We start from the raw sequence: 24192 nt of genomic DNA, 5'->3' as shown, positions 1-24192 counted from the left end.
CTTTAGTCGATGATCTCTGAACCCACTGTCGCATTAAAAAATAACGTGGATCGGATCTCCCATTTTGAGGGGCAGTTTTTTCTTCCCAGCAGATATGAATGTGAATTTTCGGAAGTTACAGGTTTTTTTTCAGCTGTTACCCACCCGTCAACTGCGTGGTGCGGTTTCTGCTCTTTACCGCGCACACCACTTCCGAGTCGACACCACTCTATGGAATGTCTGGTCCGCCATTTTACACGTCTAATTTTATCTGCTTTGTATCCCTCGTCAAACTGTTAATCTATGAAACATAATCGCAATTCATGCAAGGAAAGCCATTTATCCATAGGGTCAAATTTTCACGCAGCAGCCAAAGTGAGAGAAAACAAGTATTGAGACACTTGAGTATGAAAGACCTCTTTGTCTTGTTGCTAGTCAAAGCAGTGGCAAGCGAGACATCCCACAGAGCAGTGAATTGAAGTACAGCCAGCTTCCACCAAGATAACTCCTCGTCGATCTTTGATTAGAACCATGCCACAAACTGGAACAGCAATCTCGATGGCAATGAAGTCATTAGCGACCGTGTTTGTCGTCATGCTTTTTGGCGCCGTGAGCTTGAGTCAGATCACCAGTCCTTGTCCAAAGGAATGCGTCTGCGAGGAACAATATTTCTCTGAATCACAAGGCGTCGGAGCGAAAGTAAACTGCTCCGGAAAAAAGCTGAAGCGATTCCCCTGGCCTCTTCCACAAGTAACTACAACATTGTAAGTGAATGTCTTGTTCCTTATAATAACTCCTATTTGCAAAGACAAGCATGTAAGAGTATTGCACGTTTTTTAAAGCGATTACATTTAGCAGTCGGCAAGATTGGGTAACGAAAGTTGTCTTAATTAATTAATTGATTAATTGTTTCACAAATACACCGCTAATGAATTGCCCGAATTAACGATCAAGGCGAGTAAACTTGCTTTTGGATGTCCTCGATGAGCGACTTTTCAGCATAAAGAAATTTTAAGTGCATTCTTATATACGATGTATTACATGACATAAAACATTGCACTTCTATATCGCGGTAAAATAATAAGACTTGATGACAGAAATCCAAGCGTCCCAAATTAAGACACTTACCACATAAATGCTTATCATTATTTTTACAAACCCTTGGTTGTTTCTCTTCATAGCTTGCGAAGTATTTAATCTCTTGGCCTCTCCAGTCCATCAGATTATAGGGACAATACGTATGTTTTTCTAGCAGACGTCAAATTCCAGGGGGGTTAAAAGGGCTAGGTCATGTATAGAGCTAATGAAATGGTCTTAGAATTAACTGAAAGGCTTAAAAGAGTGAGAGCTAGTGAAAGAAAACCTCAAAAGAAACACAGAAAGTCCAAAAGGGGGCACGGGTGTTCAGAATTGAAGAAGATTAAAATGGATTGCATTTGGTCAAACATTAAAGACGTCGCCGTTTTTCAAGTTTGTCTCAGTTAGTATGATAATGCCATTTATGATGCTAATAGGGCCTCGCAAGTGTCTTATGATTAGTGGAGAGCTGAAACCAGCTCGAAACGCGAACGAAGATAAAATGCGTGTGACTCGCGCGATATATCCTGGGGAAATCATCACGGATCCTGGTTGGAACCACGAACAGCTGTCTGTTTAGCACATATGGCAAGCGTAGATTTATTTGCCCATTTGCGATCATTGTGAAAAGTGCCAAACTTGTCTAATCTAGGCACTTATATTCAAGAAACACCCTCCATCACCCTCCCTCCCCACCTCCCCCCCCAAAAATAATAACAATTTCTATAGCCACTAAGCAGTCTAGACCTTTCCTAACTCTACAAAGAGTGTTTGCTAAAGCGAGTCACATGTGCGTAGAAAAATTGCACAGGAAATCTTTTATTTCATTCTCACAGACTTCGAAAGATCACGACCCTTTTGGTTTCGTTCGGCCACCGTTAACAAAACACGCGAGTGTTCTGGGATTCAGATGCGAATGAAGAAGGTCTGACCACATGAAACGTTACATGTAACTGGTGTTTTCCCGGTTGCTAAATTGCCCACAGCCTCTATGCCCAAACAATGTGTTAATGTTCAAACGTTTAATCCTCAGGCGTTATACTTAACATGTTGGGTGTTGTTCATCACCAGGCTACTTCAGAATAACAAGATATCCAGGCTGGAAGGATGGCATTTTAGGGGGATGATATATCTGATGGTTTTGTAAGTAACTATCACAGACACGGACTTCAGTTAATCGTGTTATCCAATGTTACGTTATTTCATGTCATGTTACAATACGTTATGTTACGTTATTCATGTTGTTTGAGGTTACGCGTTACTGTCAAGAACTGATGCGCACTGTAACATTTGCGTTTCCGACTAGCTGTTGTCTTTCATCGCTTGAAAAATTGAAACCCAGTGTTACATTATGCTAAGTTATTTCATGTCATATTGCGATACGTTACGTTATGTTATGTTTGAGGTTACACGTTACATCAAGAACTGTCGCACGCTATATCATTATCGTTTCCAACTAGTTGTTGTCTGAATTTCATTGCTTGAAAATCGAAACCAAAGAAATCAAGACAATCACTACGTGCCGCTCAACTACAATGGCGGGTGGCCGTAATTGACTGATAGGAATTTGGAAAGCTAACAGAACGAGGTCTGAAAGCTATCAACAAATCAGCTTGGCATTCTGTCAGTGTAAAATAGCGTCAGTCTACATTTCAACGTTTTTCCTTTATTTCCAGGCATCTCGAGGGAAACCGAATAAAAAAGATTGAAGAAACCTCCTTGGGATATCTCCCTTCTCTTCATACATTGTGAGTCAATTAACGGAGAAATCTTATCTGCAAATCATATCCTAAATACAGTCGCTCAAGACACATCGAATAACGTGTCAGCAGCTGTCTGTTTGTATGAAGTACAGGGTGGCACGTAGGGGGACAGCCTAAAAGGTCAACGATGCTCGTTGGAATATTAGAATGAAACCCTGAAGGAGACCAATGTGGGTGTGGTTCGAGTTTCATTCATTTGATCCCTAACAAATACTACTTTAAAACGCGCATGATGACGTGTTTTATTATTTCTTCGAGTACAGCCCTAAAAGACAGTGACGTTTTAACCTAAACGCCCTAAATGAGACCAAGATCCATGATTTACACCCCTAAGCGAACGACGGGTATCCACGACCTCTTTCCATGGAAGTCCCCCCTGAGGGGACAGGCGGTTTGAACCCCTAATGATTTAGTACTTCTCTGTACCAGTAAGTATTTCAGGGAAGAAATATCTAATAGGCTTGAACTGAGGTTTCAGCTATCTAAGCGCAAGTCATGTTCAGTCAACTTTTCGTAGTCAAGCAGAAACCCTGTCATTTGTTTTATCTTCTTCTTTAAGGTATTTACAGAACAACCGCATTGAAGAAATGGCTTTTAGGGCATTCAGGAATTGTACTAGGCTTAAAACTTTGTAAGTAAAATGCATTGAGCGAAGATTGTTTCAATTGGTTCATATGACACCACCGGCCTTTTTCTCAGGACCTTAGCTTCTCGGCCGTGAAATCAAACATGGACGCTCAAGTTCGAGAGCAGCTACTAGTAAAGCTCTGTAGTAAACCCTGCCCTGTCAATTGTCGAGATCACAAATGACTATATACACAAAATTCGACAGGAGAATAAAAGCAGTGTCTAAATTTACTCATCTACCCTTTGTGACGTTTTTAAGATTTCTTTTGAATTACAGAGTGAGGCAAAGGGTCTGAAGAATAAATTAATTCATTTAATTCAACACTCTTGATGTGAAACCAAAATCTCGAAATAACATCGTAAATCATATAATTTGTGATCATATAGAATTCTGATGTTATTACCGGGCTGAAACTACGTACGAACAGTTGAAGCTGATTACTTAATTTTCACTCACTCAATAGGAACCTTGCAAAGAACAAGCTCAAAAGCCTTCAGTATGCCGCATTTGACGGTCTGGATCAACTGGACAAATTGTAAGTGCACACGAGGACATTAAAGAAAGTATTGCGTTCCATGGAAAATAAATGTGAAATTAAAATTGTTTCTTTTATGAAAATGAGGACAAACGAAGTATTTTAAAAGTATTTACATATCTGATTAGGCTTAACGTCGAGACCGCCGTTTGTGGCTTCCAAATGTGCCGGCGGTATTCAATGATTGGCAGACAACATTTGACTTAATGAAGTATGAAGGCAGCTAGGATGGGAAAGTGCGTTGGCTGTCGTGCCTCTCACGTTCATTTCACTGACGTAGAATTGACGTTCAATTTTCATTGTAAACGTCTTCTAAGGAAACATTACTGTTACTCTGAAATGCAGTTCTAATTCGTGCTAAGTTCAGTGTTACCCTGGCAAAGCTGAGAGACATATCATGGTAGAGCGATCCCGGTCCTCAATCTTATTGTACTAACACAGACCTACGAAAATGTCTAAGCAATGCAAGTTAAGGTAGAACCTCTGAATTCCATATCAACTCCATGGTAACTTGAGTGCTTTCCTTCTCCTGCAGGGACCTCAGCGGGAACTCGATCAGCACAATAGAAGACGGTGCATTCCTTGGTCTCTATCGTCTGAAGACCTTGTGAGTACTCTTTACTAATCCACGATATGTTCCGCGATAAATAAGTAAACGGAGTCCTCGATTTTTGTTACATAGGTTGCTAAGTAACGTGACGTATCCTTGACGACAAGCTGACGTGACTCCTAAGTTCGATTGCAAGAGTCTAAAACTCTTTGTGTTCTGTGACATAGAAATACTAAAATCTTCCCTTGTTTTCCTGAACTTACATTGCTGGGTTTCCGCCGAAACAAAGAACAGTTACTTTAAGGAGGCTGGCAACAGTTTCCAGCCTTTTTTTAACAACTATATTTTGATAGATGAATACTCCCTCAGTTTAACGAGTGATGCTCAATAATGGTATCACACAAATGCACAAGTGTGGCTCCGAACCCTCTACACAGAATATTTTTTTGAACTCTGTAAAACATGCATCATATCATGCTTATCGCAATTCGATAATACAAAATGGGGGTCACCGAGCTCGTGTTTGAGTTATAAGCGCTTACAGCTAAAATTGAGGGTGTTTTGGCAGTTCATACTGTTGGTATGGTAACCTATTGTGTCACGAAATTGACTCCAACATGTTCAACAATGATTGGGCAGTTTTTTGATACCATGATTGTGGCATCGACTGACAAAGAAAGGCAATAACGACCCATCAAAATCTAAGTCTTGGAAAGTGCTGGAAGCTGTTTTGAGCCGCCTTAAATCAAGTTGCTTCAAAACCCAATCTCCGTCAAGAGATAGAAATTCCGTTAAAGACAAGGAAATTGAAATTTCTAGTTTTCCTTGTGTGAACTCGAAATCTTACCTGAAAATATGTTAGTCAAGTATTTTTTTGCCATTGAAATTGCACCTTGTTCTCATTTTGGTCTTTCTTTGTATATTTTCCCTATATTGATAGAGCTTTGGTGTATTTCTTCCTGTTGTATTGCTTTTTAGATTTCTGAATTTTAATCAGATTAAAAAGATTGGAGCGTACCTGTTTGCAGATGTCTACTCCCTTACTACTCTGTAAGTACTGAAGAATTTTCCAACTGTTTAATTCTTTTAGGATTATCTTTAACTCTACGGCTGAAAATATCAAATAAATGTACGGCAAAGAAAAATAAGAATTGTCATAGTTGTTTTTAGATCACTCCGAGCTTCGGGAATCCCAGGAGGGTTTAGAAATAGACTAAATGGCCAGTCCTGAGGCACAAATGTTACTCACGTGGACAGCCCGAGTGGCTTCGCACGCCTTTCGCGGATGAACTGAATAGCATACCTAAAAATAGCTTGAGAAGGATTAGCTTTAGAATAAAGTCTGCCCTTCATGCCCTCTTAACTCTGTATGTCTGGTTTGTGGTGTCACACCATCAAAAGTAAAAATCGTAACCATTCAATAAATTAAGTCAAGAAGCTAAGATGTGAAAGGTGATTGATATATAAACAACCTCGCCAAGATTTAGGTCTGTGCGGTTTTTCATTCGTGCGTTATTCGGAAAAGTGTTTTACTCAAATTTAGAGAGCTCTGTATGGAGTCCCCATTCTTGTGCTTAAGGGACACAAACATGATGACGGCCGTAAAGTAACAGAAACATCTGTCATTGAGTTTTGCCATTGAAACGAAAAGTTATTACTCTAGAGCTCCGACACATTGAAATTAATACTTGCTCTAGAAAAAGAACTCTTTAGTTAGCAAAAACTTGAGCAAAAACTCATCTTTTGACCAAGAGCCTTATCTGGCCGCCATTTTAGTGTCACGCAGCGCATAAAAATGGAAATCCAGACGTGCTCTATTACATAATGAGGAATTAACATTGCAAAACATCAAGTTATTAGAAGGTCTTACATCTGATAAAACTAAAACTTCAGAAGGATTGGTAATTTCTTATTTTGGAAAATGATGACGTCACATGAAAACCGGCAATAATACAACCCTACCACAGGATAGTTACGTCATTTTAAATCAGTCTCTACTGATTGGTTGTTAACCAGAATGTAATGGGCATAACAAGTCATGATGTTCATATTTGCAAATTCTCTATCCGGGTAACTAGCTCGTTCACAATTGATAAATCATTATCTTGCTGTCTCTTTCAGATACCTTTACCGAAATCAAATTTCAGTCATTGAGAATGGAGCCTTTTCTCGATTGTTGCAACTCAGGATTCTGTAAGTAATCTCTGTGTCGACGTGTGCCTAATTAAGTAATTCACAAGTTATCGTGTACGCTTTTTAGTTGTTCTAAATTCCTCGTCATCAGAATTGATCTTGTGATCAGAAAAAAAATCTACTCAGCTGTGATTAGTAGTAAGCGTTGTAACTTGTCGATTAATTAAAGAACATGGGTCCACCATATATTCTCGCTGGATTTCTGCAGGCAGCTCGGGATTATCCTATGGCTTTCCGATAAACGAACAACCGACAGTCATCTAAACCATTCAATATGTGAAATACACTCGTGGTCATCGGTTTTAGAAACGAGAAAACCGATCTGCGTTCCAATCTTTGATGCAGTCAGGATTACTCCTTCAAAGCTAAGAAGAATCTTAAAGACGTACTAGCGTCGCTGCTGTGTTCAGAATTATACGTTTAAGGATCGTAAGTTACAAAACTGCATTGTTGGTTGAAAGAACGGGATATTTTTTAATCTCAGGTCACTTTTTGATAACAAGATCTCCTCCATTCCTCAGTCGACTATTAAAGGACTGGAAAACCTCGAAGAATTGTAAGTAAGAATGACTTAACACTAGTCCTAGGGTTTCCTCTCTCAGAAAAAAGCCCGCTCAGTTGTTCTAATACGGGTTACCTCCCCCTCCCCCCCCCCCCCCCCCCCACGCCACAAACACACACACACACCGCCTCTCAAACGGTGGTAACCCAGGACAATGTCTGAACTCGAAATCAGTTTTTTTTTTCGTAGTTAAGATCTATGAATATCGTCCACGCATATATATAAACAATAGCCTCCATTTGGCACAAAAATATGCTCGGATATTTGTGCGCGGACATTATCTGTTCCTCAAAGTTCACAGTTTTCCTCGAGCTACGCTCTCGGAAAACTGTTCGCTTCTCGGAACAGATAATGTCCAATTACAAATATCCGAGCATATTTTCAAAGTCAAATGGAGGCTATTGTGTTTATTATCCTTCAAATATTTTTTGCAACACGCGCAGTTTTGAAAATTTGGAAATATTCTCGGATATTTCCCAGTTTTAGCTGGGGAATATTCGGTCACGTGACGCGTTTAGACCAATCGCGCGTGAGCGAAAATATTTGATGATTATAAGCTGGCACATGTGCGTTTTGAAACGACAGGTATAATTACTTCTGATATTAGTGAGTGCTTCAATCACTGATCGTTCTTTTTTTATAGGTATCTTCATCGTAATAGAATTAATAAAATTGAACCTTGGAGTTTCTCAGCTACCAGGAAATTACAACAACTGTAAGTATCTAAGACAGAAAATATAACTCGCATCAGTATCCCACGCAACTATCGATTGTTTATTCCAGTGGTTCTTACGTTGAGGCTGTAGATAACAAATCTAACTTTTTAACAAAAACATCAGTGACTGAAAACTAACGAGCGGCGCTTTGATGTAAATGATTCTGTCAGTTTGTAAATTAACTTCAGAAGAATTTCATTTCAATTTTAATCTGAAGCTTGATCTCAAAGCAGCTCAGTTGCAGTACTTTGAGTTATTTTGGCTACGTACAAAGTTACTTTCAAATTGAAGAAACCTGGAAATAGTAGTTTACTAAGTTAGAAAAACACCAAAGAGATAATAATATACCATTAAGGAAAAACTGGGATGGTTATGGATGAAGATTCCAAAGTTAAGCCTGGAGTTTTCAAGTTACACAAACCATGACGTAGTTCCTTTAAAAGAGAAACGATCGAGAAACACCAATTTACAAAACTGTGAAGAATAATTAGATGTCCATGTTGTTTAAGTAAGTTTATGTTCACTGAACCAACCACCTAACGTACAATATTTGCGTTGACATTTGTTCTCAGGTATTTGTATTCCAACTTACTGACGTTTATTCCCGATAACATCTTTGAGGATCTCAGAGCCCTCCGTGTCCTGTAAGGTTGTTTTCGATATTTTATCTCGTTTGATCCCTTTGCAGAATTTTATTTAGTCTACACCCTTGACATCAGTTGAGTCTTAAACTCATCTCTAGTTTTCTCTCTCGAGGAAACTGCAAGACGCGTTGGATGACTGATGAGAAGAGGTTCCTCGCCTAATTTTCGTTGGTGGCGAAAGTCCGAGTACAAAAGGCCCATAACTCCTCGCGCACGGCGCTCAAATCAAGGAGGGGCGCCTGAGGACGAGGCCGAAACTGGCTAAACTTTATAAATTACTTTGAGAGTTACAGATCATTAATTAAAAGTCACATGAAAAATATTTATTTTTGTCACCAGAGCTTAGCGATATAGGAGAGTAAAACTGAGTCCGTTATAAAATTTGATTTCTTGGTTTTGTGTTCACAGCCATCTCGGTATAAACATGATTGCCTACATCGCGGATGGTGCTTTCCGATATCTTGGAAATCTTAACGTGTTGTAAGTTTACACACGAGCATGTACTTGATCACTTGTAGTTTGTTTTCGGTGTGTTATCACCAACGTTTTATCAGTTACTTTCATGACAGACAGCAAAGTTGTTCTTTCTTCTTGTGACTTAGTTCTCCTTCAGTTAAAACATGCAAGCGAGTCTTCGACTCTGCTTATCTCCAATTTCTCGTGTTTTTATTTTTTGACGACAACCAGCAGTTAGATTCGCGCCGTTTTGACTAAACGCAAACTAAGTTATTGGTTTTGCCTTGACTACCGATGACACCAAACAGGTTTTATGTGATCTTGTTAGTCGCCTCATATTAGGGATCCGGAATCCAACATTTTTTGCGATGTTAGCTATTCTTTCTTTTACTTTTCTGATGCTGATTTGCTTGCTTTTCCGTCCAAATATCCGTCCAATTTGTCATTCATTTGCTCACTCAATATGCTTACCCAGTGACTCCCTGCTGAATTATCTTTTTCATACACTTGTAATAGTTTGTAATAACGTCCTTTCTTGACTCTACAGATATCTTGACTCAAATCGCCTCACCCTTCTTAACTCAAGGACGTTCGAAGGACTCTCAAACGTCAAAGATTTGTAAGTCAAAGAACTGAACTGTGCCATCGTGTGAGACAGTCTCAGAGGATCGACGACGCCCAAATTAAATGTCCCGATTTGAAATCCTTATCGGGTTTTTACCTGTTAGAGAGACTTACACAATCTGGGTTGCCAATAAGGCATCGTAGTCTATCGGTCAAAAGTTTGAGATGACTGATTGTGAAATTACTTTCTACACGCAGTTATATTTTTGTAGGCCCTTTTGTACGACTCAATCAGTACTCAGTTATAGTTTTCTTTCCTGTACTTTAGATATAATCAACCAAAACTTTCAATAATTTTCTTGCATTTTGAAGAATTCTTAGAATTTCTGTTTAACTTTACTCCATAGACATCTTTACTTCAACAAAATTTCATATGTTGGAAAAGGAGGATTCGATCATCTAAAAAAAATATCAAGACTGTAAGTATGGCAGGAAAGAACCGGGGGAGATATTACGGCTTGTTTATATCATTTGAGTTTTAATCTGTTGAGTCAATGCTGGTTAAGCTTGGGGAATTTTTTGGCAAACGAAATTGAACTTTGAATTATTACGCCCGTTCACTGATACTAAAATGAAGTTCTTCGTTCTTTCAGCTTATGGGATGTCCCAGAAGCCTATCGCCAGACTATGCCACCAAGTACAGCTTTAACGAGAGGGAGTGGGCTCCACTGTGACTGTAACGTGCGCTGGTTAAAGGACTGGTTACTAGAGAGAGGTCTGAATGACATAACATGTGCCACCCCTACCAGGTTAGCCGGTGTCATGGTAACGCAACTAAAGGAAAGAGACTTCGATTGTGGTAGGTTTTAATTCAATATCGCTTCAGGAGAAGAGCGATTTTTTTTCTAGCAATGTAATACGCACTATTCCTCTCAGAGCCCTTATCTCCAAGATAGATAAACATCCACATTTCTTTTCAGTACCAACGAACAGAACAGTGGAGAGAATTGATGTCTTTGGTTTTGGACATGAGCTCCATTGCGAATTAAGGATGCAATAAACTAGCATTTTTGCTAGCATACAAAAACTCAACCCCGTTCCCAGAGCTTTCCCTTTTTTTTGTCGGATCATCAAGAATTTTGCACAATAGTTGTCAGTGACGAAAATGTGTTAAATTATTAGGAAATCTAGCTGACTACTGAAAAAACGGGGATTCAACTACAACTACATTTCAAACCGATGAAGGATCTATAACATTATCTCCCGTCAATCTCTTTTACTTATCAAAGCCTCTTAAAATCAATTTTTTTTCTCGATCTTTATTTTACGTCTAGAGCCTCTTAAAGTATCAGTATATCCCAAGAAAGTAATGGCGCTTTTCGGGGAAAACGTCCAAATCCAATGCAGAACGAATATGGGTGCCACGTATCACTGGATACTGAATGGCACGAGATTGGAAGCGGACCAATATCGAGTCCCTACCCCACTAGGGCAATTTACCATCTACGGTTTGGCCGAAGAGGACCTAGGAGAGTATGTTTGTATTGCTCAGAATGAGGCTGGAATTGGAGCTAGCCACGCGATGGTCACCGTTGGAGGTAAGAATTGGATACAATTTGATGCAAAAGTATATCCATTGTTGCATGTGTACAGGGTGCTAGAAATAATACAATGTTGTGGACGTACACCGCTGAGCGTTTTTTCGTCCACATGGCAGGCACCTAAAGAGTATGTCTTGTTGTTGTCACACACCGTAAAACTCTGGGTATAAGCTTTAAGCTTGTCACTGCCTCATTGCCAGGGGGGGAATTCTGCGTTTCAAGAATATTTGAAGTGAAAACATTAGGTGCGTATAGGAACACCGCATCGTGAATCTCTGTAGAAATGACGATATGGAAGCAAACAAGTGAAGACAAACATACGTCCATTTCTGACCTGCTGTTTAATGCCTACTGCAAACTGCACAAAAAAAAAAAAAAAAAGAAAAAAAAGAAAAAAATTAAATGGTGTTTGGCAGGCAAGATGGGTTGGATAAAGGATCCGTGCGAAGTGATTATTACCGTTTCCTCGCCCTAAAGAAAGTCAGGTAAAAAAGGAAGTGCAATTTAGTTGGTCGTAACGTGGTCAGGGGTATTGCTACTGCAGTGCAAATGGGCGCCGTTTTGTCATATTATGGGATATTTTGACTTATTTTGCAGCTCGTCCCCAGTTCACGATCTATCCCTCGCCTGTTGACGCAAGAGAGCCACAAAAGCCAGTGGTATTCAAATGTCGAGCCAAGGGATCACCGACGCCTCAAATCAAGTGGTTCAAAGATGGGTTGTTGATACTGGGCACTCCTGAGGAGTCACGCTTCCACATCACCATAGAAGGTGCCCTAGTGTTCATGGGCAAGAGGTTCCATGTCACAAGGGAGGGGTCCCTAATAATTTTTGACCCCCGGGTGGAGGACGAAGGAACTTACAAGTGCACGGCCGAGAATGAGCTTGGAAAAGTTTCCTATGATGTCAGTCTTTACGTCGAAATGAGTGAGTTTAATTTTTCGCCATCGATATTCACTACTTTGTGTAAAATGCCATTGTCTGTAAGACGTTATATTTGAACCGAGTATTACCTATCTCTAACAAGAAGTTTTTCTCCTTATGTTCCTATTAAAAAGAAGTCATATAAATCACTTTAAAGTTCTGAACGCTCATTATCAACATTGTAAGAAGTTTAAGGAAACCATTATAAAGAATTAAGACTTCTGTAGCAAAATGATTCCACTTATATTGTTTGTTATTTTAGGACTGAAAACAGTCAGATAAGTGCCGACGGCCTCCTGGGGGAGGTGGAGGGGGGAGTACTTGCTATTCTGCTCTCTCGAGAATTTCACTCCCCAACCCTCTTGTTCCTTGTTTAAAAATTAACAAATTGACGTCAGTTTTTCATGCGTCTGTCCTGTTATTGATCATGAATCTCGTCATAACACTGTCAAAGTAGCTGTGGATCCACCCAAGTGGATCCGCAGACTACTTTGACAATGTTATGACGAAATTCATTGTCAATAACAGGACAGACGCATTTAAAACTGACATCAATTTGTTTTTTACGATAACAAATTGCCAAATTGACCGCTCTCGCTCGTTGACGCATCGCATAAATTATAAATTAATGTGTCTGTCCCCTTATTGACAATAAAAATTAACCAATGAGCGCGCGAATATTTCTGCATTTATCGTAAAAACTCTGTTGTTTCCTAAACTTTTTCGTCAAACATCCCGTTAGTGGTAGAGAATTCCTAGTTCCCTTTCTGAATTAATGAAAAAATATCCCTCGTTCCATTAAAATAAACGCTCATATTTCCTTGTTTGCCACAAACCCAGCCTATGCTTGTAGTAAAGTGAGGTAACTGAACAACAAAAACTACTTTCACCTAATGTACAGCCGCGACCGTTACTCTGTAGATGCTAAATGTGTACGTGGCTGCAGAGGAGGTGGTGTTTGTACTGCAGTGAAGTACGACTGCATCTGTACAGCAGGCTTTCACAAAGAGGGAAGTCAATGTGTCAAAGGTACGCGACTGCACGAACATACTAAGAAATATTGAATGTGCCACTACGGTTTGTCTTACCTTATTTCTTTATGACTCTATCGCTCTCCGCACTCTACCCCGCTAAAACACCCGTTCTGTTGGTTAACTATTTGTTACAATGACTAGAAGTTAGACTCTTGATGTATTGTGACAAAGGGATTGTGAGGATTATATAAGGCCCCGTCCACAATTACGCCAGAGGAATTTGAAAACGCAGCTTTATTTCTACGGTTAGGCCTACCGTCCACACTAATCCGTCACGAAAAGGAAGCTAGTCGAAAACGCTCTTCAAACCGGAAGAATTTGAAAACGCCGGCTTTATTTCTACGGTTAGGCCTACCGTCCACACTAATCCGTCACGAAAACGGAGCTTTTCGAAAACGCTCTTCAAACCGGAAGAATTTGAAAACGCCGGCTTTGCGTTTAAGTGGGGGTAGAAAGAATTTTGAAAACAAAGCTTTTGGAAAACGATGACGTCTTGATAACCACGTGATTTCCCTGTCTGAGTTTTCCTCAATCACAAATCCAAAATGACTGGTTATTGTTGCGTTTTTAACTTCCTCTGCCAAAGTGTGGATGGAAAACATTTGATGCGTTTTCAGAGTGAAACCTCCGTTTTCAAATTCCTCCGACGTAGTGTGAACGGGGCCTATAACAATGACGCGAAAGTTTTTCCTTAATGCGAGTTTTGAATGTATCACTTGCAACAGAAATCTTCTGCTCATGACTGATTACAAAGGTTGAGATCAGTCATACGCGTCAAATTCGGGTGTGAGGTAATCAAGGAGCAACAGACTCAGACCTTTCGCGTCGAGTTGCAGTTGGCCTAAAAATCAAATTCAGGCTTGAAAGGAATATAATACCCGAGCAAATGCACTTTCACTGAGTTCCCACTGAGAGCAGTTTTAAAATTGCGAGTACTATTAACCACTGAAACTGCATTTTTTGTCGTGCAGATAAAAAGATCAAGACTAAGGTGACTGAAGAAACGGGTTCGGGATCAGGTTCGGGACCTGATAATGGATCGGGCTCGGGCGCGGGATCAGGTTCGGGCAGCGAGCTTCCCACAAAGCCAACCACTCCCCGAACCAGTGGACCGGGAATCGACGAGGAGTCTGGGAGTGGAAGTCCCACTTTGGCCACTAACGGACCCGGGGTAGATGAAGAAGTGTCTGGTGACGACACATCAGCGACAAAGGCCGGAAGCGGAAGTGACGGTGGATATGCAGAGGGAGAAAGTGGCGATGGTAGTTTCGAGACGTTGGGTCTAGGTAGGGTCGATATAGGTGGATATAGAATACCGCACAGTGTGATAATTATTATTACTACTATGAGAAGCTCATAGCATTATAAACTTCTGTTATAATTCTACAAGTAAACCATCCCCTAGTACATAGAATACATCTCAGTTATCAGAAGTTTGATACCCCAATTTCTTGTCATCCCCCAACTATAATAACACAATCTTCTTGTACATACTATCTATCGTGGGCAAGACATTCGTTGATCCTGACACCTAAATCGTTAACATGACTCGACTATCCAAAGGTGTTATAAACGACCGCCCGAGAAAGTTATCGACACGATAACCTTTTCGGGCGGAGCCTAACTGATAGGAACAGCTCTTGCATATCGATAGTAGTTCTCTGGCGATAACGCTTAACAAAAACATAACCTTCCCCTTCGGGAACTTTATGGCTGTTCCTGTTTTGTGAGTTTTTATCCTTTCTTTTCCAGTGAAAAGGAAATCGCGATCGGCAGAGGCACCGCCCATAAATCCATTGGAGGCTCCTCCGTCCTGAAAACGATGTCAACGATTTTGTGCGAGTTCTATCAAACTTTGTGAAGATAAATTCAACGTAGTTCTTGGCTCATCTTTGCGTGACAGCGTTACTTCTCAAAGTTCTTAACCTTTTTTCCTGACGTAAGTCTGAAGATGTCGAGAGCCCCCTCCATTAGTTTTTAAATTTTAAGTCGGCTTAATTTGTTGTTGTTGAAAACAAAAACAAAACACACCAAAAAAACCTAGGATTCACAGTTTTAACATGCTACGTTTAAAAGTACTTCTCTTCACTGGCAAGTGTCCCTATGCAGTCCTCCTTACCACTCTCGCTAATTTCTTTTGTTTATGTTTGTGGATTAAGCGTTCCGTACAAGTTAGCGGACGCTAGGCCACGTTAGTGTCTCGACTTGGTAGTTGTTTACTTTGTAACTTAAAAAAAGTATCAAAGGTTGACAATGCACCATTGTTGTTGTGTTTTAATAAAACACCAAATCAAATTGCATTCCTTTTCTATAATAAAATACAGATTATCACCCCTCACTTATAAGCCCTCCTGGTTATAGGTTCATCGGTTCACTAACGAAAAAATTTTCAGGTTATCCCCCTATGTACAATAAGTCTTTCCCAAACAATTCCATATCAACCTACTAACGATTTCCTACGTAAAACATTGTAGTTGAAAGAGGCATAAGCAAAGAATAAGTTCAACCTCATGTCCGAACGGTCCTTTGATACCACTTATCTCAGTTATCGTTCCTACTACTCCCATTTCCCATGCTCCTGTGACGGATTCGAACACACCAGCAAATCTACAGCACCAGAAACTAATACCCCTTCCAAAACGGACGAGACAACCTTCCACAAAGTTTCCACACTACTGGGAAAGTTTTTTGGACAGAAGAAAAACGCTAGCAATCTTTTCAACATAACTTTTAAAAGCCCTGGTCTCGATTGCAGTGCTTGATGATTTGCGCCAAAGTAATTCCCACAGGTTGTGATCACGGAAACCATAAGGACGATTTGTTTTATAATGCTCAACACAAAGCAAGCTAAGCTTACGGGGAACTAGTAGGTAGGGATCGAAGTTTATTAAATAACTGAGATACTACAAGTCTTCTCATTGGTCCATAGGTGTGTTAGATGAGAGAATATAAAGACAGTTGTAACGTCTTAGATTGGCGCATATTTTCATGTTAACATAGCCTCATCTAATCACACGGGAGTCTGGGAGAATTCTCAAAAGTTATGCAAACCCTCGACTGCATCTTGGGTTTGCATAGCTGTCTTGAATTCTCCCAACCACCCTTGTGTTTAGATGAAGCTACGTAATCACGGAAAAAGTACTCCATTGCTTAAATCTTGATTCGTTCCACAGCTACACAAATTCCCACGACAGTTTATGTTTAATGGTCCACATTTGCCATTTCTTTACATGAATGTCAATAACAATCAACTACACTGCTTTGAGGTTAAAAATATAACTTGAAAACCACCATGTGTAGCTCTTTACACTTGTTTTATTTAAAATGAAGGAGATGGTCTAGATGCAATAAATTGCTAAAATTACAAAATCAAGTTACTGTCACAACAAAATATTATAACTGCAATGCAATTTTGAGATAAACCAGTTTACAATGTATTCAAACTTTTTTTAACACAGTGGCATATGCATCAAGTGCCATGGAATTATGACCACGACCACATGATCTGAAATAAACAGGACAGAGTAAATTAATTTAATACCCATGTAGGTCCAAATTGAATAGGTACATGGAATATAGCCCTTAGAGACTTTTGGAAAATTTTGAGGCAGCCAGGATTGAAATACCTCACAGCTGTTTTCAGTCTACTCTGGTATCATCTAAAATGAACTAGTAATTAATTGTTAGTTCTTTTAAGACAGTAATAGAGACAAGAGTAAACTGTAACAATAAATTGAAGGTACATTAAACACCCGCATATAAGAACAAATGGATTAAGAACATCAGGCTGAAATTTGGCCCATAAAGCACCACATATATAAGAACCAGTTCAGCCTAATAAATAAAACATGTTCTTAAATATATATAATAAGGGAGAGGGTGTCAGCATAATAAAAAATTTTGAAGCTAATGTTACATTTCTACTGGTTAATGTTAACTAGTTTACTACCTGACAGATTTTTGTTTTATTTATTGACTTACTGATTTATTTACCTAGCTATTTATGTACAATAAATATACTAACTAAACCTCTAACAACATGTTATGTGTAGTGTTTCTGAAACAAAGTTTACGAACACATTAAGAACTTCTTCAGGCTGATTTCTCAATAAGCACCCAACAAAAAAGAACTAGATCAAATTACAGAAGTATTGCAAGAAATAATTTTTTGGGGGACGGGTGGGCTGGGGTGGTGGGCAGGCTTGTGAGAACGAGTTTCGGGCTAGTACATCATAGTTTGTTGCAGAGTGCTCAAAAAGCAAGCTGCAAAATTGGTTTTCTTTGGGGCAAATGCACAAAATGTGAGAGCTTAAGAGCAATTGACCACAAAGGCCTTTCTATTAGTCAGAATAAACAAGCAAAGGTTTAACATAAATCTGCGACATTTACACTGTACCTTATCATTAACATCAGTTTGCTAAGCCCAGTTCCTCTGGAGTAGATAGTCCCAGTTCCTCCATGGTGGGTTTGATTTCACTGAGAATGTAGTTGTAGATTTCACTACTTCCTGCACCTTTATCATTAACAGCCTCTAGAATCCTAACAGTCATGGGATAGTCATTCAGACGACGGCAAGCCCGCAGCATTGCAATGATGATCTTAGGTTCTGGCACCAAATCATGTCCGTAGAGTTCATTCAACCCTTTACGCAGCTCCCAATGATCAATGTCAGGTCTAATCAACAAATAAAGTGGATAAAAAATATATATATATACTTTTCTAAAGACCCTTTCACTTCAAGAATTCAACCATGAGTCAATGTGAGTGGATTTAACATTTAGGTCTATTTACAGAAGTCTATATGCATGTGTATATACTGCTGGTTAATAATATGCCTCAAGTGCGAGGCAATCCTAATGTGTGACGATTCAAATGAAAGCTACTTACAGGGTTCCAGATAAGTTTTCAAGGTTGGGTGTCAACAAGAAATTTGAATGGGTCAATTCCCACTGCTCCGACCAAATCAATATAAATGTTCTATGAATTTGTTGGGTCATGCAGCTGATCTTGTAACATTTTTGACCTGAGACCCCCACTTATCTGGAACACTGACTTAACTCTATACTGTGCTTTTACATGGTACTGTTTTTTTACGTTCTACCTCTCACATGACCCATTTAAATGAAACTTTTTTTTTTTGCTTTCACAAAAACAACCAAATTGTTTCTGTTTGACACAGACATAAATTGCTTTGAAAACTGAAGGCACAAAAAGAACCAAATTAATGTTTCTGTTTGACAGACATAAAATGCTTTGAAAACGGAAGATAAGTGCCAGTCTGATGAATGAGAACAGAGGACTGATAGATTTCCAACATACAGCATAAATTATTGCCCAACAATAAGGCAGTAACTTCTTTACATCAGAAAAAAAAAGAACAACAACTTGAAAATCCATTCAGCTTGTGAAATGCATATTGCAAATGGTCTACAGTACAGTAAAATCAGAATACTATCACAAACTAGTTGACCATACCTTGAGAAATAAGCTTGCCATCTTGCATCAAACACCTCATCAGATTCCTTAGGTTTGCTACTCATCTTTCTAGATGCAACACCTGATATTGAACAGGAATTAAGGATATTAAAAGCTGATTTGTAACCGGGTGGTTCCATGATAACTACAAAAATGTTGCATTGGTTAAGAAAAAAGTATTGAAAATCTTAAAAACCCAACATTTCATCTATTAACATAAGCCTTCTTCGGGGGTAATAAAATATAATGAAGAGACAAGTTTATTTAAGATCGCATAGCTCCTAATAAAAAAATGAACATATAAACTTGTCACTTCATTATATTTTATTACCCCTGAAGAAGGCTTATGTTAATGGCCACTACGTTGGGTTGTTATGGTTTTTAAAACCTCTTTCTTAACCAGCATAACATTTTTATATTCATCAGGAATTAAGGATACTTCCAGCTTTGTAAACTTTAAGTCTACATTCACAAATGAAGGCCATTACAGTAGATACCCCTTAACCCATTGACTCCTGCATGAAATTGCCCGCAACCCACCCCTAATTCCTCGGCGTTTTTGAGAAATATTTCAGAGCGGGCGAAAGCGCAAAAATATACCATATGCGCAGTAACCACAGACACAAGATCAGGTTTCAAGACATTGTTTATTTAAAGTTGAATAAAAATGAAGGGCCAAAATACCCGTGTTCTAAGGCAACCTGTTACCCCGAGGGTTTTATTAACCACACGTCCCATTTTGCTCTCCTGGTTGGGTGAGCGGGATTTTTCTATGATTTGGGCTGCCTTCACACTAGCATTCTTTTGTTTTCTTCGCTGCAGTGAATTTACATATCAAGGGGTATCTAAGTTTCGCCCTCAATTTGACCTATTGGCCGATTGTGTGTTATTTCATCCCTCTCTGGCCAGCCCGTGGCAGATGTCAATTATTCTTAAATCTTCTAAGACTGATGTTTTTCGGGAGGGTCACCGGCTTTTAATTGCGTGTTCACCCTCACCGCTCTGCACAGTGACTGCCATGCGTTCGTACTTCCTCGCCGCATGCCCTCGGGGGCCCTTATTCTCATTTCAGTCTGGCCGATACATTACTTGGTCGGTGGTAGTACACTTTCTTAGGGACGCAGCCCGTTACGCCGGTCTCCCTTATAAATCCCTTAAGGGTCATAGTTTTCACATCAGCGCTGCATCTACAGCAGCTGCTGCTGGTCTCCCAGACTGGTTAATTAAAGTTCTTGGCAGATGGTCTTCAGATTGTTACCTACTGTACATCCGTACACCTCAAAATGTCCTATTGTCCGCTGCGCCACGTATGACCAGCGTTCTATTTTCTTAATTCTTTTGCTTGGGGGAATACCTGCTCTGCAGGTATTAGTGGTGGTTAAGTCTTGCAGCAACTTCCCCAAGCTTCGTTTTCGCTAATTTAGTGGCGCTATTTATGCCTCTTGTCCGATCCAGCACGTGCTGGCGGAGTCGGCTCATAGTGCTGGGGAGATAAGCAAGGCTTGAGAACTGCCTACACTCTAGCACGATGCTGATCAGAGGTCAGCTCGTAGTGCCATTTAGAGTTACGCTTTTAGGATGTGCAAGCTTTTGGCCTTGCTGACTTGTCCAATCCAGTGCAGAATAAACCACTGGGGAGATAAGTTTGGCATTTGGTCACACCGATTGCGGAGCAGTGTTCCCCCTTTACGCCATAGAACGCGTGTTTATTGCTTGTGTTCGTTGGGGTATTTAAAGCATTATTCCCTAGGAACTGCAACATTAACATTTGATAAAACACCAGAAAATAACGGCGAAAGACACATGTAAAAACCAATTTAAAAAGAAGAAATCAGATAATTTCGCAACAAAATAATATGGTGCAGTGAAAGAAAGATGAAAGTTGTACATCAAAAAGACGACAAAAACAAGCCAATTATTTTGAGATAAATTGTATTTCAAATGTGTTAATTTAGTTCCCACTTAGTTCTTTTCTCAGGAGTTCTGTAGTAGCAGAATAAGACTCAAAAAAATATATTTGAACGAAGCGAATAAAGTAAACAAACAAACCATGGGGGTCACTGTAAATTAAATACGCAGAAATCTGGCGTGCAAAAATACTGTTTACTTTTACAACCTAAAATTCACAAATAAAGGCAACCAAATGAAAGAAACGTGACAGGAAGTTCAATAACAATAAAGTTTCATTCAAGATGAGGCAAAAAAACTTATCTAAAAGCATAAAAATGTTCAAAATTTCACAGACATGCTTTGCTGCATGACTGCATGTTCAAATTAATTCTTCACGCTAAAGCGAAAGCTTGAGATTTTGCCGATGAGTTTTGCAGTTATTTTATCGACCGTGGCTTTACCAATTGTTCTAAAAGTTGAATTCAACTTCGAAGTAATACTGTACATTACCATTTTTGTTTTCTTAAGTCCAGGAAGCTGCTTTAAATCCGCGATCTGTATTCAAAGCATAAAAATGTTCAAAATTTTGCAGACATGCTTTGTTGCACGACTGCATGTTCAAATTAATTCTTCACGCTAAAGAACAAGCTTGAGATTTTGCTGACGAGTTTTGTAGTTATTTTATCGGCTGTGGCTTTACCAATTGTTCTAAAAGTTGAATTCAACTTCGAAGTAATACTGTACATTACCATTTTTGTTTTCTTAAGTCCAGGAAGCTGCTTTAAATCCACAATCTGTATTCAAAACTCACTTGAAAGCACACTGATCATTACGTTTTCATGGTGGTTGAAGGAAGGAAAAATTCTTCACCAGAAAGGTTTGAGGACTCTGAACACCTTGATCTTCCATTCTGACGCCACCTAAACATTGATTTATATTTTTCCTTTCTATTTTTAGTGCCAAAGAAGTAATTTCTCCATTTTAGGTATGAAAACAAGACCCTGGAAGTTTGTAGATTTGGCCCGCAATACGCCATCATTACTTACACTTTTCGAGCGCATGATTTTAAGACGAAAAACTGTCTTTCTAGGACCCCTAAAGTCCTCTAAAAATATGCGCAGAAAGTCGATTCTCATTGGTTTATTTGTCCTTAACAACAGTAGAATAATAGGAGAACCAAAACGTCTTCAGGGAGGGTAGGAAAGGCAATTCTCCTCATGTGCTTTTTTTATGGCCGTTTCCGGCCGGCACAGGAAATTGGGGGTGGGTTTTCGCACGGCCGGTTACGGCCGGCACAGGAGTCAATAGGTTAAACAGTGGTTCCATTTAATGCAATTAATGTAATAGAAACCACTCCATCCAAAATACATGATATTTCACATTTAGATAAGACAATTTTCACTTACATCTTTTGGATTTGACCTGTTGCAGCAAACCCACAACAGAAATTTTTTCATCTGTACCAAATGTACAATCTATTTTTTGCCCACAATTTGTTCTAATTTCCAAGTTTATTGCCAAACCCAACTTGTCTAGCTTGAATGTACAGACACTTCTCTTAGAAGACTCAATTCTTTTCCTACTCATGAAATGCCTGAAATTGGAACTGGAAAATTCTAGATACTGATGGCGTGAAAGTAAATTATGCACCTATCAATGTTAAGCCGCTGGGGGGGGGGGGGGGTGGCTGGGCATAGGCGGGGGTTTTGACATATCAAGTCTGCACATGGTTGGGACTTTTGATCATTCGCTGAGTCCTGGGGGTCAGAACTTTTGACTTCAACCGTTGGTAGACTGGGCTCTACTGACACCATCTTGGATGACCAAGAATTACTGGAAACAAACTGTACAGAATTGAAAGAAAACAATGTCCCAGATCGCTGGCTAGTTTGGTGTTGAACTGAACATTGTTACAGATATTCTGTAAACAAGGCCTTTGTTACAGATCTTGGTTTTTCCTTAGTTAAAGGTTAACTCCATTGCTTAACATCATTGATTTGTATTTTGAAAGTTGTGTATGGAAACAGATTTCTGAATCCTACATAACGTAAGACTGTTTTTAATTTAAGCTCAAATGAACTGAAATTATGAAACATTTTACAGGATAGTGTTCTGTATTCACCTTCATACATTCAATTTGCAATGCATGTTGTTTCTAAGCATGTTATAATTTTAGTACTAAAATGAAATTGAATTATTGAACTTAATCTTTATGAGCCTACCATGTGCAGTGTATTATGAATTAGTGAATACATCTAAGATCTTGAGTCCTCTTATGGGACTTTTTTCATATTTCTCTACTACAGATAGAGGTTAACATTTTATTTCCATCGTTTCTGTTTAAAATGTAAGTCATTAAAATGTCACAATGGTGTAGGACATTAGTTGTGATAAGAATTTCCATGTTTTCTGTCTTGTTTAGTTGTATGTGTTTAGGGAGTCATCACAATTTTAATATAAATTAGGTGACATTTTTGTATTGAACAGACATTGCCTTTTAAATGCAACTTTTTGATGTTTAATTCTTTTTTTGACAGACCTATGCCCTTTTCTAGATAGAGGTGGAGAATTTGCAGTCTTTTGAACAACACTAATATCTCTGGGATGGGGAATTTGCACTCTTTTGACCAAGGTTAATTTCCCTGGGGTCAGGCATTTGAACTGAAAAGATGATCGGAGTTCAAATCCCCTGCCTTTGCCCGGCCTCCCCCCCCCCCCCCCCCCCCAAGCAGCTTAACATCGATAGGTGCATAACTCCACAGAGACCTGTCTTGTATCCAGGATTGGTTGTGATTTTTATACAACATTGAAATAAAGTAATTCAGGCCTGCAGAAGGATTTCTTCTCACATGTGGCTATGTTTCTGCTCATTATCTCAGTTATTGTTACATCATAACTTTCACAAGTGCTGAGTTGGGTAAAGAACTACAAGTACCATTCACGTATTTACATTTTCTCCGCAGTTCAAATTTAATAAATTTCATATATTCACTTTGCATTCTTCACCATCTACGGGTATAATACGAATCCACAAAGTGACCGATTGGTGTACATGTTGATGATAATGTGCACATGAGTAGATGTTGTAGTGTTAAAGCTTAAGCTTATCTAATTTTTCGCATTATCATGAATCAATATAATCCCTGTTTCTACAATCAAATGCATATAACACACGTTAATTTCTGATGTTTTTTTCCCAAACGCTCGATTCAACGGAAAGGAACTAGTAAAATTTTCACGAATGGTACTTATCGACGAAAGATCAATGAACTTAAGCTTATATCTTCAATTTAGTCTCATATATATCCTATCATGCACTCGTACGCGTAAGCTCGGGCAACGAGACGTTTGACGAAAAGGTCACTCCAAGCCTTTAAAACAATAGTTAATTGCCCAAGAATATCAGAAAAAGGAAGCCAAAACATACCCAACATGGAATAAGCTCCTCTTAAGGAGGGAGATACCAATCGTCGGGCGGCACAACGAAGCATTTCTTCAAGTTCCTCTTTCGCTGCAATCTCAAAATGGCGACCGGTCACTAGTACCCGTCAGTCTTTGCGGACTCACATTTTTGTGAGGCCGCTGGGAAAGAAAATGCCAA

General features: G+C 39.3%; 3 protein-coding genes across 4 annotated transcripts; 2 read left to right on the top strand and 1 right to left on the bottom strand.

Annotated features, from left to right (window-relative positions):
- The first annotated feature begins 215 nt into the window (after nucleotides 1-215).
- Nucleotides 216-15564, top strand: LOC110066043 (uncharacterized). Of its 2 annotated transcripts, XM_089275355.1 has the most exons (20): nucleotides 220-743; nucleotides 2128-2199; nucleotides 2733-2804; nucleotides 3379-3450; nucleotides 3911-3982; nucleotides 4518-4589; nucleotides 5511-5582; nucleotides 6654-6725; nucleotides 7210-7281; nucleotides 7931-8002; nucleotides 8576-8647; nucleotides 9056-9127; nucleotides 9651-9722; nucleotides 10075-10146; nucleotides 10321-10526; nucleotides 11002-11265; nucleotides 11866-12195; nucleotides 13114-13221; nucleotides 14198-14512; nucleotides 14979-15564. In XM_089275355.1, exons 1-20 carry the CDS (start codon nucleotides 511-513, stop codon nucleotides 15041-15043), a joined length of 2457 nt encoding a protein of 818 aa, XP_089131481.1. In that variant the 5' UTR covers nucleotides 220-510; the 3' UTR covers nucleotides 15044-15564. The 2 variants fall into 2 exon arrangements, with proteins under 2 accessions (XP_089131480.1, XP_089131481.1); XM_089275354.1 differs by lacking the exon at nucleotides 14979-15564 and having other exon boundaries at nucleotides 216-743; nucleotides 14198-14951.
- Nucleotides 15565-16408: 844 nt separating this feature from the next.
- Nucleotides 16409-24157, bottom strand: LOC110066008 (cytochrome c oxidase subunit 5A, mitochondrial-like). The gene is made up of 4 exons (XM_020773202.2): nucleotides 24019-24157; nucleotides 18702-18783; nucleotides 17623-17900; nucleotides 16409-16731 (listed from the first exon to the last, which is right to left on the bottom strand). Exons 1-3 carry the CDS (start codon nucleotides 24080-24082, stop codon nucleotides 17636-17638), a joined length of 411 nt encoding a protein of 136 aa, XP_020628861.1. The 5' UTR covers nucleotides 24083-24157; the 3' UTR covers nucleotides 16409-16731; nucleotides 17623-17635.
- Nucleotides 19033-20121, top strand: LOC149102484 (uncharacterized). The gene has a single exon (XM_089275356.1). The coding sequence runs from the start codon at nucleotides 19369-19371 to the stop codon at nucleotides 20032-20034; it is 666 nt and encodes a 221-aa protein (XP_089131482.1). The 5' UTR covers nucleotides 19033-19368; the 3' UTR covers nucleotides 20035-20121.
- Nucleotides 24158-24192: the final 35 nt, after the last annotated feature.

This window comes from Orbicella faveolata, unplaced genomic scaffold (assembly GCF_042242905.1).
Source record: "Orbicella faveolata isolate gen_17 unplaced genomic scaffold, um_ofav_v1 contig_36, whole genome shotgun sequence".
Lineage (NCBI taxonomy): Eukaryota > Metazoa > Cnidaria > Anthozoa > Scleractinia > Merulinidae > Orbicella > Orbicella faveolata.
This window is presented reverse-complemented; position numbering and strand designations above follow the sequence as displayed.

Excerpts from the sequence above, each read along its gene's own strand:
- LOC110066043 (XM_089275354.1), top strand. The coding sequence starts at position 511 with ATGCCACAAACTGGAACAGCAATCTCGATGGCAATGAAGTCATTAGCG. Across the intron at positions 2,805-3,378 it reads CTCCCTTCTCTTCATACATT|GTATTTACAGAACAACCGCA; the intron begins GTGAGTCAATTA and ends TTCTTCTTTAAG. Across the intron at positions 4,590-5,510 it reads CTCTATCGTCTGAAGACCTT|ATTTCTGAATTTTAATCAGA; the intron begins GTGAGTACTCTT and ends ATTGCTTTTTAG.
- LOC149102484 (XM_089275356.1), top strand. The coding sequence starts at position 19,369 with ATGAAGGGCCAAAATACCCGTGTTCTAAGGCAACCTGTTACCCCGAGG.
- LOC110066008 (XM_020773202.2), bottom strand. The coding sequence starts at position 24,082 with ATGCTTCGTTGTGCCGCCCGACGATTGGTATCTCCCTCCTTAAGAGGA. Across the intron at positions 18,784-24,018 it reads AGGAGCTTATTCCATGTTGG|GTGTTGCATCTAGAAAGATG; the intron begins GTATGTTTTGGC and ends GTTCAATATCAG. Across the intron at positions 17,901-18,701 it reads TGGCAAGCTTATTTCTCAAG|ACCTGACATTGATCATTGGG; the intron begins GTATGGTCAACT and ends TTTGTTGATTAG.